At 46.6% G+C, this 15,899-nt stretch overlaps 1 protein-coding gene across 2 annotated transcripts in view; it reads right to left on the bottom strand.

Annotated features, from left to right (window-relative positions):
- BRWD3 (bromodomain and WD repeat-containing protein) overlaps positions 1-15,899 on the bottom strand; it is a 28,761-nt gene that overhangs the window by 4,669 nt on the left and 8,193 nt on the right. For both annotated transcript variants that reach the window (XM_076133453.1, XM_076133454.1), the window contains 17 exons: positions 14,672-15,763; positions 12,978-13,252; positions 11,874-12,157; positions 10,802-10,897; positions 10,122-10,234; positions 9,412-9,568; positions 8,485-8,563; positions 7,247-7,391; positions 6,593-6,687; positions 5,677-5,814; positions 5,214-5,391; positions 4,499-4,721; positions 3,136-3,268; positions 2,573-2,699; positions 1,687-1,838; positions 924-1,062; positions 235-420 (listed from right to left, as the gene is read on the bottom strand). In XM_076133453.1, coding sequence (XP_075989568.1) covers positions 235-420; positions 924-1,062; positions 1,687-1,838; positions 2,573-2,699; positions 3,136-3,268; positions 4,499-4,721; positions 5,214-5,391; positions 5,677-5,814; positions 6,593-6,687; positions 7,247-7,391; positions 8,485-8,563; positions 9,412-9,568; positions 10,122-10,234; positions 10,802-10,897; positions 11,874-12,157; positions 12,978-13,252; positions 14,672-15,763 — 3,612 coding nt within the window. The remainder of the gene's footprint in view (positions 1-234; positions 421-923; positions 1,063-1,686; positions 1,839-2,572; positions 2,700-3,135; positions 3,269-4,498; positions 4,722-5,213; positions 5,392-5,676; positions 5,815-6,592; positions 6,688-7,246; positions 7,392-8,484; positions 8,564-9,411; positions 9,569-10,121; positions 10,235-10,801; positions 10,898-11,873; positions 12,158-12,977; positions 13,253-14,671; positions 15,764-15,899) is intronic.

Raw genomic sequence — 15,899 nt, 5'->3', positions numbered from 1 at the left:
AGTCTTTAACTTAAAGTGCATAGTTTATTTATAGTATCGCGAAGGTGAGAGAAACAGCCGTTGTCTATGAGTTCTATAACACGTACACATTCGATATTTCGTTGTATATCATACAGTTTTTTAAACATTTCGTGAAAGCAAAATTCCTTAAAAAAATTGATCTGATTGAGACAGACAGTCAGCCGCGTTGTATCACAGTATTATAGTTATTTCCAACAGTGATTCAGTACAAACCCTTGTGCAACCTGAGCGGCGCATCACTGTCCCAGGAGTCCCTGGCGCTGGCGGGCGGCTCGTGGGCGGCGGGGGAGGGGGTGGGCGGCACGCGCGCGCCGTGCACGCGGCGCGACGTGGCCGCCAGCGTCTCCGAGTCCGAGCTGTCGCTGCCGCTGCCTGGCGACACCCGCCCGTTCGCCATCTCTGGGGGACACACTGCTTGTTCAGTTGCTGCAAGTACATACTACACGTTTGCTTGTTGCCAGTACCACCGCTCAGAGATAAAAGCTAATTGTGACGATAGTACTACGACTAGACTTACTATACTCAGTCATATGAGTGAAAGTGATATGATATAAGTAAATTTACGTAATTCGCACTTCTGATGTTTTTTTGTTTTATAAAAACAACAACTTTCGCATTAAGATTGCTCTTGTGTCGCGGGGACTTTTACAAACATACAAACAACGGACACAAAGTACAACCAGACCCAAAACATCTATTTGTGGATCACACAAATAATTGTTCCATGTAGGAATTGAACCCACGACCTCCCAATGCAATGGTATTGGCGTGACGACCACCTCTATCACTGCGCCACAGAGACAGTCTATAATAGCCCGCCTGTACCAGGTGTAGCCTCCTCACAACACATTCACACCTCACACAAGTACCAGGCGCGCAGTAACGCAAGGAGCTATACATACTGTTGGGCGCGCGCGCGGCCCGGCGCGGCCTCCGCACGGGGCGCTCGCGCTGCGGGCGCGCGGGGCGCAGCGCGCGCGAGCTGTGCCGCGACCACAGCGCCTCGAACAGCGCCGACAGGCGGACCGTCATCGAGTAGATCTGCAACAGAAGTACCTATGTATTAGTACATCTATGTCTCATACTTACGTTTATATTAATATTATAACGCTGGAAAATTATTTTTGTTTTAAATAGGCCATTTATCGCGGAAGACTTTAGGCTATATAACATCACGCTACGGCCATTAGGAGCGAAGTAGCAATGAAAACTGCTACAAATACGAGGAAAATAATGACACATTCTTTCCTATGTGACGCAAGCGAAGTCGCGCGGGTCAGCTAGTCGTTAATGTATAGGCAGACACAAAATTTATCATTTACCACTACATTCGATTTTTTTAACTAATCAAACACAGATTTACTTCAAAATCTCTTAGATCTCTGCAGATTCTAAATAATTCAGTCTTCATTTACAAATGTCCTTTTCCAAGAAACCTGTAATACAGTTTTAAAAGAGTAATAGATGAAACTCCGGAAAAAAATTACTAAAAGTAAACTTTCAGTTAAAAGCCACAAAAGAAAGGGCACTAGAAAAAGACACACGATCATCAAAAATATAATTTTTCGTTGTATTTAAAGTACCCACACTTATCCAGTTCTTTGGTCCTTAAGTCTTAAACCCTTGACTAAATGTAACAATGTTATAAATACTAGTGTAACACACCCGGCTCCTCTTATTAGTGTTGTAGAGTCTGCTGTTGGCGAAGACCTGGCGCACGTCGGCGGCGAAGTGGTCGGGCGTGGCGTAGTAGCCGTCCGCCAGCCGCGCGCGCACCGTGCCCAGGTCCATGGGCCGAGATACCACCAGCAGGTAGTCTGCGATTATATATACAGTTGTAGTATTATTGTATATCTATGTTCCAAAATATCTACCAAATTTCATGCGAATTGGTTCAGTAGTTTATGCGTGATTGAGTAACAGACAGCTACTTTCGCATTTATAATTTGTATATTAATATGGATTGTCTCTCTATGTGAAGAACTAAAAAAATGCGATATAATTTTATAATTGTTTAACTAAAAGTAGGGACCAATAATTCGCTTTTATGTTATATACTTAAACTTATTGTCAAATTATATCAAGCTGTTGGACCTCCATGAATAAATGAATAAATGTTCCACTCTGTCTGAGTCACTATCGTCGTAACCCTCCCACGTTAAGTAAGGGCGGCACATCATTTCTTCCTTCACTCATTTCCGTCTGACGTCATCTCTTTTAACCGTCCACTCTCTTTTTTTCATAATTTTTGTGACTCTTCTTTCTCTTTCCGTGACTCAGTAGCTCAATTATGCATAATTCGTGTGTTCAAAAACATCCATCACTAAAAACATGCACGTTGACATGTTGTGTCGTAGAGCTTGTCGTATCGTGTCTTATCGTATTATATCATTTTGAAATGAGTTGTATCATATGTCACTGTCACTATGTAGTGTAGAGAAGTGCTGTGTCGCGCTGTATCGAGTTGAGTCATGTCATGTCGTGTCGTGTCGTGTAATGTCGTGTCGTGTAGTGTAGCGTGGTGCAGTACAGTGTAGCGTGCGGCACGTACCGGGCGCCTGGTCGGGCTGCACGGCGGCGCGGAAGGGCTCGGCGTCGGCGCTCGCGCACAGCTCGGCCAGCACGCCGCCGCACGCCGCACGCCACGCGCCCGCGCCGCGCCCGCGACCGCGCCGGGACTGGAAACACGACACATGACACTTTGTAAGACGAAATATAGCTACATAATACGCAAAATAGAAGGCGAAATATAAATACAAGTGACGTATGCAAGGAGTGCGTGTGACAGAACGGAAGGACGAAATCGTTATGTCCACGTCACTTTAAAAAATAAACAACTGCGTATTTCAAGAATTATTATTTGAAAAGCTGAAAATTTTAAATTTATTCACGAATGACAGGCAATTTGTACATAGAGATCTATTTCTATACGACTATTGAAATTCGATTTCAATAGTCGTAACGATAAACTGATAGATTAATATTTATCTTCAGTAAGTAAACCGTGGATAGATAGAGTATTGAAAACGACCGTTAAACCGTGCGAATTAGTACTTTATCAACAATCATTGATACAGACAAACACATTATAACTATCTACTATAGTCAACTCACCTTGGTAGCGACCAGGGGCTCATCATCGGAGGAGCGGTAGTTGTCGGCGAGCTCGTGGTACTTGGCCAGCACGTCGCACTCGCGCCAGTTGGCGATGATGTGCAGCAGCAGGTCCGTCACCAGCCGCGCTTGACTGACAACAATATAAGTAGTAGTTAATTAATACATCTCCTTCAAGTTATGTGAGCCTGGTACTTGAGGGACGAGTACCAGGCTTGCAGTGACGTGAGAAGGTAACTCACAGCACACTTGTAATATAGCTGAGCGGTCAGCTATATATTGGACATACTTCCCTCATTCCATCCTTTCCTCTTTACTCCCACATTGTAAAACATTGTCAATAACTATTAATTTAAAATACCACCGATTATATACAATTGTTTTTTCATATTTCTTATTGGCTAGTTAAGTTAAGCCGTTCTCATATTCCCACCACCAACTTTCTCATCATACAAACCTATTTGAGACCCCATCCGAGTAAATTTCCTCACCTCCCTTCACTTTTACCCCCTACAACTTTTTAACGGCTCAACGTCTAAAAACACTCGCACATAAGTATCCTTTAATACAAAAAAAAAACTAAATTGAGATCACTGCATCCGTTCGGGAGATATGATGCCACAGACAGACAGACACACGTCAAACTTATAACACCTCTTTTTTTGCGTCGTGGGTTACAAATACTGCTAAATATACCTCAGAAATCGGGGTTAAATAATGTAATATTAGACTGAGAGTTCCTCCCTATAGTTGGAACGTCTAGGAGTCAAAAGTACCAGGCTATCATGACAACAGTCAGTCGTCCATAGCCAGTTGTGTTCACCGGTCGGTAAACGATCTGTGTGTTAAGCAACCCTTGGCGCGGTCATTCCATAAATGGCTGACCGCATAGTGGTATTTGAACTGGGCGTCTCCGTGCTTCGGAGGGCACGTAAAAAGTCGGTCCCGGCTGTTGTCTACCAAGATAACAGTAGTTAAGTCATGTCAAAGACCTCTCGGGCGGCTTGAACAACTTTGATACTAGGTTGACCACTAACCATACGACAAGAAGAAGAATCGCGTTGAAAACTTATTGTATTATTTATTTATTTATTTTAAAAGGTATGTACTCAACATGTTAATTTTATTGTGTGCAAGTCGCGCGACTTTAAAATAGTTATAGTGAAAGTACCAGGTCCACATAATTACTGCGGAGCTCTTAACAATAGCATTTTTTATATGAGTTGATACGCTACTGAATAGATAAACTACCGCTAAATGTGCGCAGAAACCGGGGGTAAGTAATATAGCATTAGACTTAGAGGTACTCACTATAGTAGTCAAAAGTACCAGGCGATCATAACATCAGTAGAGGTGTACTCACCGCACGATGTTAGCATGAGGTTCATTGAAGCTCTCGGCGTTGCTGGCGAGGTAGCGCACGTCGAACTGCGCGGCGGCGGCGCGGCGGTAGAACAGCTGCTCGCAGCGCGCGCGGATGGTGGCCAGGTCCACGGGGTACGGCACCACGCGGGCATAGGCCGGGTACTGCTGCAGGTCTACTGGTGCCACGAAGGGTTCTGCCGCGCCCAGGGTCATCACTGAACCTGTGGGGAGAGGTGAGTGTTAGATGCAGTATGGACATAATATACTGCACTTAGTAATTTTGGGAGATCCCTAGCGTGATTCTCTATTATTACTGACAACTGGAAGGTTATTGAGAAATTTTGTATAAAAGTCTGATCAGCGCCACTAGCGGGTGCCGTAGGAACTAACAGTTCAGAACATTTTAAATTTTAAGATACTTGTTAGTACCTACTGTAGAAAAAATCACGCTACTGAAACTGGGTGGTGGTCGTTAGGGGATGCATAGTATAATAGTAAAGCGTAGAGCAATAGAGTCACTATGGTTGCCAACTCGCCGACATACATATATCGGCAATTAGATGTCGGTAGTTAAATTTCACAGGTATGTCAACAAATTACCGACACTATTTTCATAAATTAAAAAGTGGCCGACATAATCTCGCCAACTATTGTCGGCGGGTCGGTTACTAATATATAGTCATAATAATGTTATAGAGTATATTATGTTGTACCGATATGTTCGGCGATGGCGCGGCAGGCGGTGGCGCGGTCGCCGTCCCACTCGTCGGGCGAGGCGCGGTACAGCACGGCGTCCAGCTCGCGCGGCAGGACCGGCACGGCGCCGCCCGGCATGCTGGGCAGGCGGGCTGGGTCCAGCGGCTCCAGGTCCCACGGGGACAGCCGCTCCACCTGCGAGAATTATATGAACAATGAATGTTACATGCTATACAATAATATTTTCCCGTTCGTTTTCAATATTCATTTTAGGAATTTTTAATTTTGACATACTTAAATTTCAATATAGGTCAACAAGTGACATAGTAAATAATTAAGCCGTTAAAATTTAGGATAGAAGTAGGAGACTAAAGTCTAATTTTCAGTTAAAATGATGCAGTATTGTAAGTATGTATTGTCAAACACGTCGTGACAGCCAGGCTTCTATTAACTTAGTATTAGTAGTCAGACAGTACGTACCTCCCCGTTGTCCCAGCGCACCCGCAGCGCGAGGAAGTGCGCGGCGGCGGCGGCGGCCCACTCCAGCGCCGCGGGCCCGCCGCCCGTGGGCGCCAGCTCCGCCGCGCCCGCGCCCGGGTCGCCCGCGCGCTCCAGCACCTGTGAGTACACGTTGATGATTAGAACTTAACGACTATTGTGCATATGAGAGGTCATGATGGCTCTTCAAAAATATACCCCTCCTTCAAATAAATTGTGAATTCCTGACTATTGTAATTCATTAAAATTTAAACAATAATGGAAGTGCCTTTCTTCTAAGTAACTTCAGATAATATATATAAGTACTATAACATAAAAATGTTATAGTACTTATAAAATCCTGTACAGGAATTAACACGCAGATAGCCCGCGACCACGGCGAATGTAACATGCGCCGAAATGTTAGGCAATCTTATGTAAAATAGTTTTTCAAGTTAATTTTTTTCTTTATTTTTTTTTTCTTTATTTTAAAAAAAAAAACAACTCCCGCACTAAGAATTGCTCTTGTGTCGCGGGGACTTTTACAAACATACAAACAACGGACACAAAGCACAACCAGACCCGAAACATTTATTTGTGGATCGCACAAATAATTGTCCCGTATGGGAATCGAACCCACGACCTCCCGTTGCCGTGGTATCGGCGTGGTGACCTAAACCACTGCGCCACGGAGGCAGTCAAAAGTTAATTACCATTCCCTATTATGTATTAAACATGCATAGCGAAACTATAAAAATTACAATTTGTAATATATTACTACAAATCATAACTTTTAAAATTGGAGTCATATCTTCATGGGTCCTCCATGGGTCATATTTTCTTTGTACCCTATATAATGTATGTATAATATTAATCTGTGTTTAACTACTATTATTAACCAAATAAAAGTATGTATTACCTCTCCGGTCCACCAGCAGTCGTCGATCATGCACCGGAAGCGGTCGCCGGCGCCCCAGCGCCGCGCCACCGCCGCCTCGTACTGCTGCCGGAGCACTGCACAACACCACTTAATATTATTATATACGATACAATATTAATACACATGCAAGTACATACTTATATCTTTCAGTGTTAGATAGCCTATTTATCGAGGAAGGCTATAGGCTATATAACATCACGCTACGGTCATTAGGAGCGGAGTAGCAACGAAAAATGTTACGAAAACGGGGAAAATTTTGACCCATTCTCTTCAGTGACGCAAGCGACGTTGCGCGGGCCAGCTAGTAATTAATATAATACATTTTGCGTCAATCATCTATCAAAAATAAATTAAAAATACAAACTGTTTTGATTTCCTTTTTGAGTGTGTAATTTTCTATAATCATTTTCCTTTGTAATATTAGTAGGATCAATTATCTAGGGAACAAAGTGTATATTAAGGTAGTTTTTCTAATGCTATAAACAAAAGTGTATTCAGTGGGTTATTATTGTTTTTGTTTGAAATTGGTTAAATAAGTCGGATTTCAAACGATCTGTTTTAGAGATAAACGCACTATATGGTTATGTAAAACGTAACATATAACAGTTAGAAGGTATTATATAATATATATACCTAAGAAGTCGATGACGTCGGGCATGTCGTGGTAGCGCACGGTGAGCGAGCGCGGCGCGGCCAGCGCGCACGCCAGGCGCAGGCTCACCACGCGCGGCGGCTTGATCACGTACTTGATGCCCACCACCTTCACCACCTCGCACTCCTGCAACACACACACATATATATTTTTCTTCTTATCGTATGGTTAGTGCTCAACCTAGTGTCAAAGTTGTTCAAGACCGAAGGCCTTTGACATGCCTTAACGACTGTTACCTTAGTAGACAACAACCGAGACAGACTTTTACGTATCCTCCGAAGCGTAGAGACGCCTTGTTCAAATACTACTATGTGGTCACTCATCTATGGAATGACCGCGCCAAGGTTTGGTCAACTCATAGATCGTTTACCGACCGGTGAGCGCAACTGGCTACGGGCGCCTCAAAGTACTAATATAATCTATATTTATATTATAAAGAGTAGAGTTTGTTTGAACTGAAATTGAAAAAAATATTTTATTGTTGGATAACTTTATTGAGGAAGGCTATAGGCTATATACTATCACGCTACGACTAATGGAAGCAGAGTTCAAGTAGAAAATGTTACAAAAGTGGAAAAAATTATGAGCCATTTTCTCTTAGGTGATGTAAGGGGTTTGCACGAGTCAGGTAGTATAATATTATAGGTAGATTTATAACGGAAGCAAAAAGGTAGTTACATTATATGTATTTTTTTTAAAAAGACAACTTCCGAAGAATTGCTCTTGTGTCGCGGGTACTTTTACAAATATACAAACAACGGACACAAAGTACAACTTGACCCGAAACAATTATTTGTGGATCGCACAAATAATTGTTCCGTGTAGGAATCGAAGCCACGAGCTCCCGACGCAGTGGTATCGGTGTGGCGATCTAAACTACTTCGCCACGGAGGCAGTCGTGCAGCGTGCGCCGCAGTGCGCGCGGCACCAGAGCCCTCGCCCCCCCGTGACAGCGGGCGCGAGGGGTGACACATACTCACACAACACGCACTCGCTACCTCTATCTAACTATACTTATAAACACGTTTCATTCCACTCACATTATAATTATTACTCTCCCGTATAGTAAAAACCTAATTTTCTGATAAAATCACGAAATAAACTTTAAAACTTACAAACGCATATAAACTAAATTACAATACCGAAACTTAAAACCACTCTTGTCTCTACATTCCAAATATTTTTTTTTTTATAATTACATAATATACAATATACTCACATATACATGTGTTCTGTCCCACGGTTTATCCCGAGGATTAATTTTGTACACGTCCTTCTCAGCCACTGCTTCGAAATACCTGCACAATTACATTAAATATTAATTTAAATATAAATAATTACCTTACCTTTCCCACTAATTTACAATACATAATAATTGTTAACTTTATCTAATTAATAACACATAAACAATTAGCGAACTGACTCGACTTCATCCGGATGCTACACAATTTTAACCCAAAGATTCTATTACCGTAGGAATTTTGATGCCATCAATCCCATACAAACTTTGTCTCGACAATAACAAAAATATTTTATAAGAAATCAATAAAGTTTAGTTATTAAAAAAATATTTCAATGATTTATTTATATTTAAATAGATAGATTAATTTCAATATAAACAACAACTTTCCAAATAATATTTCAAGAACAATAATCACTTATTATAACAATGTAGTACAACATTGTGAACAAACCTTGCATGTTGAAAATTAGAAAATACAAAGTATTGCTTAATCAACCTCAAAAATTCTAAATCTGTCTTTATTACTAGCTGACCCGCGCAACTTCGCTTGCGTCACATAAGAGAGAATGGGTCAAAATTTTCCCCGTTTTTGTAACATTTTTCGTTGCTACTCCGCTCCTATTGGCCGTAGTGTGATGAAATATAGCCTATAGCCTTCCTCGATAAATGGACTATCTAACACCGAAAGAATTTTTCAAATCGGACCAGTAGTTCCTGAGATTAGCGCGTTCAAACAAACAAACAAATAAACAAACAAACTCTTCAGCTTTATAATATTAGTATAGATTAGTATAGATAAGATAAACCTGTAACCGATTGACGTAGTACTAGCTCTACTAGCACTACGTCACTCGTAGCTACCATTCCGACACACAAAGTTAACTGGTGGGGGGGGGTGTGTACCTCTGGTGTCCGAGGCGGAAGTAGAGGCACTGGTCGCCCATCTGCGGGTGGTAGGGCGCCTTGCGCGGGGAGACCGCCGTGATCCACTCGCCCGGCCGGTACGCGTCCGGCAGCTCCAAGCCGCGACCCGCCACCGACTCCACGCTCACGGACGGACCTACATACATACATACATAAAGATTTATAGCAAAAACTAGCTGACAAGCCAAACTTTGCCATATAGATTATACTAAAATAGTTATAGAAAAATAGTGGTTAGTGATAAAAAGTAAAAAATTTAGGGTGGTATCTATTTTATAATTCGAAAAAAAAAATCAGGGTAGACAACCCTTAAGGGTATGAAATATAGATGTTGGTCGATTCTCAGACCTACTGAATATGCTCACGAAATTTTATGAGAATCGGTCAAGTCGTTTCGGAGGAGTACGATATCATCATCATCAGGTGAGCAAATGATCTGTAGATTAGGCAACTCCTGGTCTCATCGTTTCATAGATTGGTGACTACATAGTGGTATTTGCGTCTGTGCTTCGAAGGACACTTAAAAAGTCGGTCCCGGATGTTGTCAATAAAGATAATCGTTAAGTAATGCCAGTGCCAATTATACAATAAAATAATGAAAAAAACTTTCAGAAGAAAATTAACAAATAGGGCTGGAACCTGGGACGTACACAGATGCAGTGACCATGATATATGTGTGTGTGTGTTACCTGCAGGTCCGGGTGGCGGGTCGGCGGGTATGGTGGTGGGCGGCGCGGCCTGCGACGCGGGCGCCGGCACCGAGCGCTCCGAGCGTTTGGGCGCCACGTGACTCGGACTGTACCTGAACATACACACAAAACATTCTAACCTTTTTCAACTAAAAAATATAAAAGCTTTATGGCGAAAAAACATTACAGCCTGAAAAAAATAGCTCTAATGATGAATGACCAATAATAACCAAGTCAAGACTGCTATTAATAGTACCCTTTATGAGTGTACGAGAAAGGCAGCAGTCCGAGACGAGTGGCGACGAATAGTGAAGCGAGCTACCAACCCCGATGACTACGACTGACGACCACGACCACTCTGTCAAGAGTGTAGCGACCAAGAAGAAGAATGATATATAATCTCGTTGTTTGATCGTTTAAAATCGATATTAATACAATGTCATGAGAGGGTGTTTTGAGTCCGATTCCATCCCCCCCTCCCTATGAGCTCCCACACATATCCCTCCCCTCTAAGTCCAGTAGAACCTCCCACCTCTGGATCGGCTAGTGGTAGGTGCACATAATATTATAACGTACGGAGCTACCGTACGTTATAATATGTGACGAGAAGGTATTTATAAGTAGTAGTAATTAGTAAATGAAACATAATATAAATACTATATGTGTAGTAATGTAGTTACCTCTTGGTAGGTCTGAGCGGTCTCCTGCGGGCCCGCGCGGGGGGCGCCAGCGCCGCGCCTGCCTCCCAGTCGCTGTACTGCGACGACGACGACGAACTGCACGCAAACAAACATACATACATACAAGAGATTGTACTAGAAACTTAACGAATAGGTATCTTATAGGTCTGTAGGTTATATAGCTTAGCAATTCCTGAAGTTGTAGAGATAACAGTATCTAATTAAACCAATTATGCGTACGAGATGTTCACACATAAGGTCTTGTAAAGTATCAAAAGAAGGTTTCTGTGGTAGAACTTTAGTGGTAACACCAGATAACTCGACTATGCCCACATTAAAGTCGGATAAACGAAAGTATTTTTCACACTCGAAAAAAGGTCATAATTTGAGTAACCATGTGAGTCATTATAGCACAAAAATTTGTGCTTCAGAAAAGTTACTATTAAAAAATATTTTTATTAAGCATATTGATAATCTATTACTTATTTATAAACTGTGTAAAGGGGACTTATTATTTATACTTGGTCTACCTACCTGCCACTCCGACTGACTGAATGCGAGCTGAGATAAATTAATACTACCATTAGTATATCTAGTGAACCACCAGAGATGTCCTTTCAAGAAACAATTTTAAAGCTTTCAAAACAATATTATATTTTAGTCGGCATGAAATAATAGTTAAATCAGTCCAGTGATATTCTGAACTATTTTGCGTGATACGATGAAATTGTAATGTAAACAAACGATACACCTACACTTTTGGCTAAGTAACTATTACAATACACAAAAACAAATATTTAGACATTCAGTATGACAATGTGTAAGAGCCCTGCCTCACTAGGACGCCATGGCGGCGTCGCTGGCTACGTAGCCAAGCAGTTAGTATTGAAATGTATGTCACCTACCTCACGTGACAACGGTGTGGCAACGTGACATTTCAATATTAACTGCTTGGCTACGTTGGCTTAGCTGCGTCCTAGTGAGGCAGGGCTCAAAGACTTGTTCAAAAGGGACGGTGAATCACAACGCCAGCTGTTTATACCACCCAACTATCAACAACATTCTAACATACCTGCTAGTATCATCCAGCTCCAGACTGGTGATGGAGGCGCGGCTGTCGTTACTGCTGCGCGAGTGGCGCGACCTCTGTCCTCGCTGCACCCACTCGTCGCTGGTGTCCGAGCACGACGCGCTGTCCGGCTCGGGGGGCTCCGGGCGCGGCGCGGGGCGGGGCGCGCGGGCCGCCGGCCGGGCCCCCCCGGGCCGCCGCCCCGCGCGCCGCCGCGGTCCCCCGCCGCCGTCCGGCGCGGTGCTGATCATGAGCGGCCGGCGACGCATCTCGCGACGATACCATGCCTGGAGACAGCATTGAAGAACTTTTGTAGATTGTTTTGAGAATATAATGTTCTTGGCTACCACGGTCAGTATTATAGTAACTAGCCGGCCAGTTTGTAGTGTCCAAGCGTGTGTACAATACACAGATTCACTTTCTATTCCTTCACTTTCACAACCGTGTGAAGGGAAGACACGACTCGTACAAAGGTCAGGCGCAAAACTGAATGGCTTAACGTGTTCTCCGACGCTCCGAGTTACCCTATACCTAAATATACGTTACTGTGGCATAAAACGCCAGCACTCTAGCGGTGCAGTGCAGTGTGTGTTGTCGAGCACCACACATAGCTAGTGGCGGTCTTAAACATATATGTTAAGAGCATGGTCTGTTAGTCAGTGTGTACCTGCTCGAGTGCATTAAGCTCTGTAGCCGTGTAGCCGTGTAGTGTACATGTAGAGTGCGTACCTGCTCGAGCGCGTTGAGCTCTGTAACCGTGTAGTGTGTGTAGTGTACATGTAGAGTGCGTACCTGCTCGAGCGCGTTGAGCTCTGTAACCGTGTAGTGTGTGTAGTGTACATGTAGAGTGCGTACCTGCTCGAGCGCGTTGAGCTCTGTAACCGTGTAGTGTGTGTAGTGTACATGTAGAGTGCGTACCTGCTCGAGCGCGTTGAGCTCTGTAACCGTGTAGTGTGTGTAGTGTACATGTAGAGTGCGTACCTGCTCGAGCGCGTTGAGCTCTGTAACCGTGTAGTGTGTGTAGTGTACATGTAGAGTGCGTACCTGCTCGAGCGCGTTGAGCTCTGTAACCGTGTAGTGTGTGTAGTGTACATGTAGAGTGCGTACCTGCTCGAGCGCGTTGAGCTCGGTGGCGGCGCGGTGCAGGTGGTCGGCGGCGGCGGGCGCGAGCGGCGGCACGATGGGGCGCGTGCACTGCGGCACGAGCAGCGGGTCGCCGCGCTGCCACGAGCCCGCCGTGTAGCGCACGCCCTCGCCGCGCCACACGCCGCGCCCGCCGCCGCCGCCCATGCCGGCCGCCAGCGCCTCTATGAGGGAGTTGATCTGCGAGCGCGGCGCGTCCGCCGCCGGGATCAGCTGCGACAGCGCCAGGTTCTCGCGACCTGCCGACCAACACACACATGTTAGCCTCGATGCTGCGTACAGCGGACGACGGGCACCCGTACTGTGAACACGTACGTGCACGTGGACGATACTCGTGAGACCACAACGTTGCCCTTCGCGGGGCCGTCGTAGCCTATCTAGTGCAAGGCACTGAGCACGCAAGTAACCCCGCGCACGGAGCACGAAGACTTGCGAAAAACATTTCCTTTACATTGTAATAATTAAAAGTAGTATTTCATCCTGCTACCACGAAAGCCCCAGCGCCCAAGAGCATAGTTTTTGGTCATTAAGCATTTCAAAGTGTCATTTAGACAACACTTCGAACCCACCACCATACATAAAAACACAAATATTCGCCAATTATTTTATACAGCAAACCTTTATTTTACGAGCGAAAAGAAAACCTTTTACACAACAGCAATAATTTTTACAAATTTGTCAACTTTCGACCTCCAACTCCGACACACAACACTCAGTAGGGTCAGTAGACGGTGAGTGACACACACCTACGCGCGGGGTTCGAGTCCGGGCGCGGCACAGCGCGGGCACGAGCCGGAACACGAGGCCGGCCACGTGCCGCGGCACGCGCCGCACCGGGCTGCCTGCCCACCACACGCACGCAACAAATATATACACTTTACATACATACAGACATAAGTACGACTTACAAACACACAAATACATAGAAAGTGCGCCAAATAAGTTTGTATGTCTGAACTTTGTTAAGCGGGTTCCAACCCAATATGATATTGTACAAAATGTTCTTTTTACTAAAGTTAGTTTTAGTGAAGCATAATTTTTTATTGTTATTAAACAACATGCAACCGCTAAAGGTAGTTTTTTTCTATACGGGTAGTCGTCGGTCTGTAGGATGTGTGCGCGCGAGCGTGTGCGTGCACGTGTGCAAGTACGTGTGCTCGTGTGCGTGTATACGTGTGTGCTCGTATGTCGATCAAAAGCGTGTGTATGTGCGTATACGTGCACGTGTGCGTATTTCAGTCTGTAGCATGTGTGTGTGTGTGTACATACCGGGCACGAGGCGCTGGTACTCGGGCGCGTGGGGGGCGCCCTCCACGTCCACGAGGAAGGGGGGCGGCAGCAGGTGGGGCGGCGTGTCGGTCTGTGTGTGTGTGTGTGTGTGTGTGTGTGTGTGTGTGTGTACATACCGGGCACGAGGCGCTGGTACTCGGGCGCGTGGGGGGCGCCCTCCACGTCCACGAGGAAGGGGGGCGGCAGCAGGTGGGGCGGCGTGTCGGTCTGTGTGTGTGTGTGTGTGTGTGTGTACATACCGGGCACGAGGCGCTGGTACTCGGGCGCGTGGGGGGCGCCTTCCACGTCCACGAGGAAGGGGGGCGGCAGCAGGTGGGGGGGCGTGTCGGTCTGTGTGTGTGTGTGTGTGTGTGTGTGTGTGTACATACCGGGCACGAGGCGCTGGTACTCGGGCGCGTGGGGGGCGCCCTCCACGTCCACGAGGAAGGGGGGCGGCAGCAGGTGGGGGGGCGTGTCGGTCTGTGTGTGTGTGTGTGTGTGTGTGTGTGTACATACCGGGCACGAGGCGCTGGTACTCGGGCGCGTGGGGGGCGCCCTCCACGTCCACGAGGAAGGGGGGCGGCAGCAGGTGGGGCGGCGTGTCGGTCTGTGTGTGTGTGTGTGTGTGTGTGTGTGTGTACATACCGGGCACGAGGCGCTGGTACTCGGGCGCGTGGGGGGCGCCCTCCACGTCCACGAGGAAGGGGGGCGGCAGCAGGTGGGGGGGCGTGTCGGTCTGTGTGTGTGTGTGTGTGTGTGTACATACCGGGCACGAGGCGCTGGTACTCGGGCGCGTGGGGGGCGCCCTCCACGTCCACGAGGAAGGGGGGCGGCAGCAGGTGGGGGGGCGTGTCGGTCTGTGTGTGTGTGTGTGTGTGTGTACATACCGGGCACGAGGCGCTGGTACTCGGGCGCGTGGGGGGCGCCCTCCACGTCCACGAGGAAGGGGGGCGGCAGCAGGTGGGGGGGCGTGTCGGTCTGTGTGTGTGTGTGTGTGTGTGTACATACCGGGCACGAGGCGCTGGTACTCGGGCGCGTGGGGGGCGCCCTCCACGTCCACGAGGAAGGGGGGCGGCAGCAGGTGGGGCGGCGTGTCGGTCTGTGTGTGTGTGTGTGTGTGTGTGTGTGTGTGTGTGTACATACCGGGCACGAGGCGCTGGTACTCGGGCGCGTGGGGGGCGCCCTCCACGTCCACGAGGAAGGGGGGCGGCAGCAGGTGGGGGGGCGTGTCGGTCTGTGTGTGTGTGTGTGTGTGTGTGTGTGTGTGTGTGTGTACATACCGGGCACGAGGCGCTGGTACTCGGGCGCGTGGGGGGCGCCCTCCACGTCCACGAGGAAGGGGGGCGGCAGCAGGTGGGGGGGCGTGTCGGTCTGCTCGTCGTGCGCGCCGCCCGCCGCGTCCACCACCAGCGGCCGGTAGTCCGTGTGGAAGAACAGCTCCGTGGGCAGCAGCGAGAACAGACGGTGCCCGCGCCCCAGACCTGCACACAACACACCCACGTTTAGGGAATGCAATCCCGACTCGAGATCGTCAACTCGAGATCCCTCGCGATCAGAAATATCAATCCCGCGGGATCCCGAGATTTTCGGGATCCCGTCTAGTTAGTAAAAATAATA

This window comes from Anticarsia gemmatalis, chromosome 29 (assembly GCF_050436995.1).
Source record: "Anticarsia gemmatalis isolate Benzon Research Colony breed Stoneville strain chromosome 29, ilAntGemm2 primary, whole genome shotgun sequence".
In the NCBI taxonomy this organism is placed as follows: domain Eukaryota; kingdom Metazoa; phylum Arthropoda; class Insecta; order Lepidoptera; family Erebidae; genus Anticarsia; species Anticarsia gemmatalis.
The sequence above is the reverse complement of the archived record's forward strand: the minus strand, read 5'-3'. Positions and strand labels throughout refer to the sequence as shown.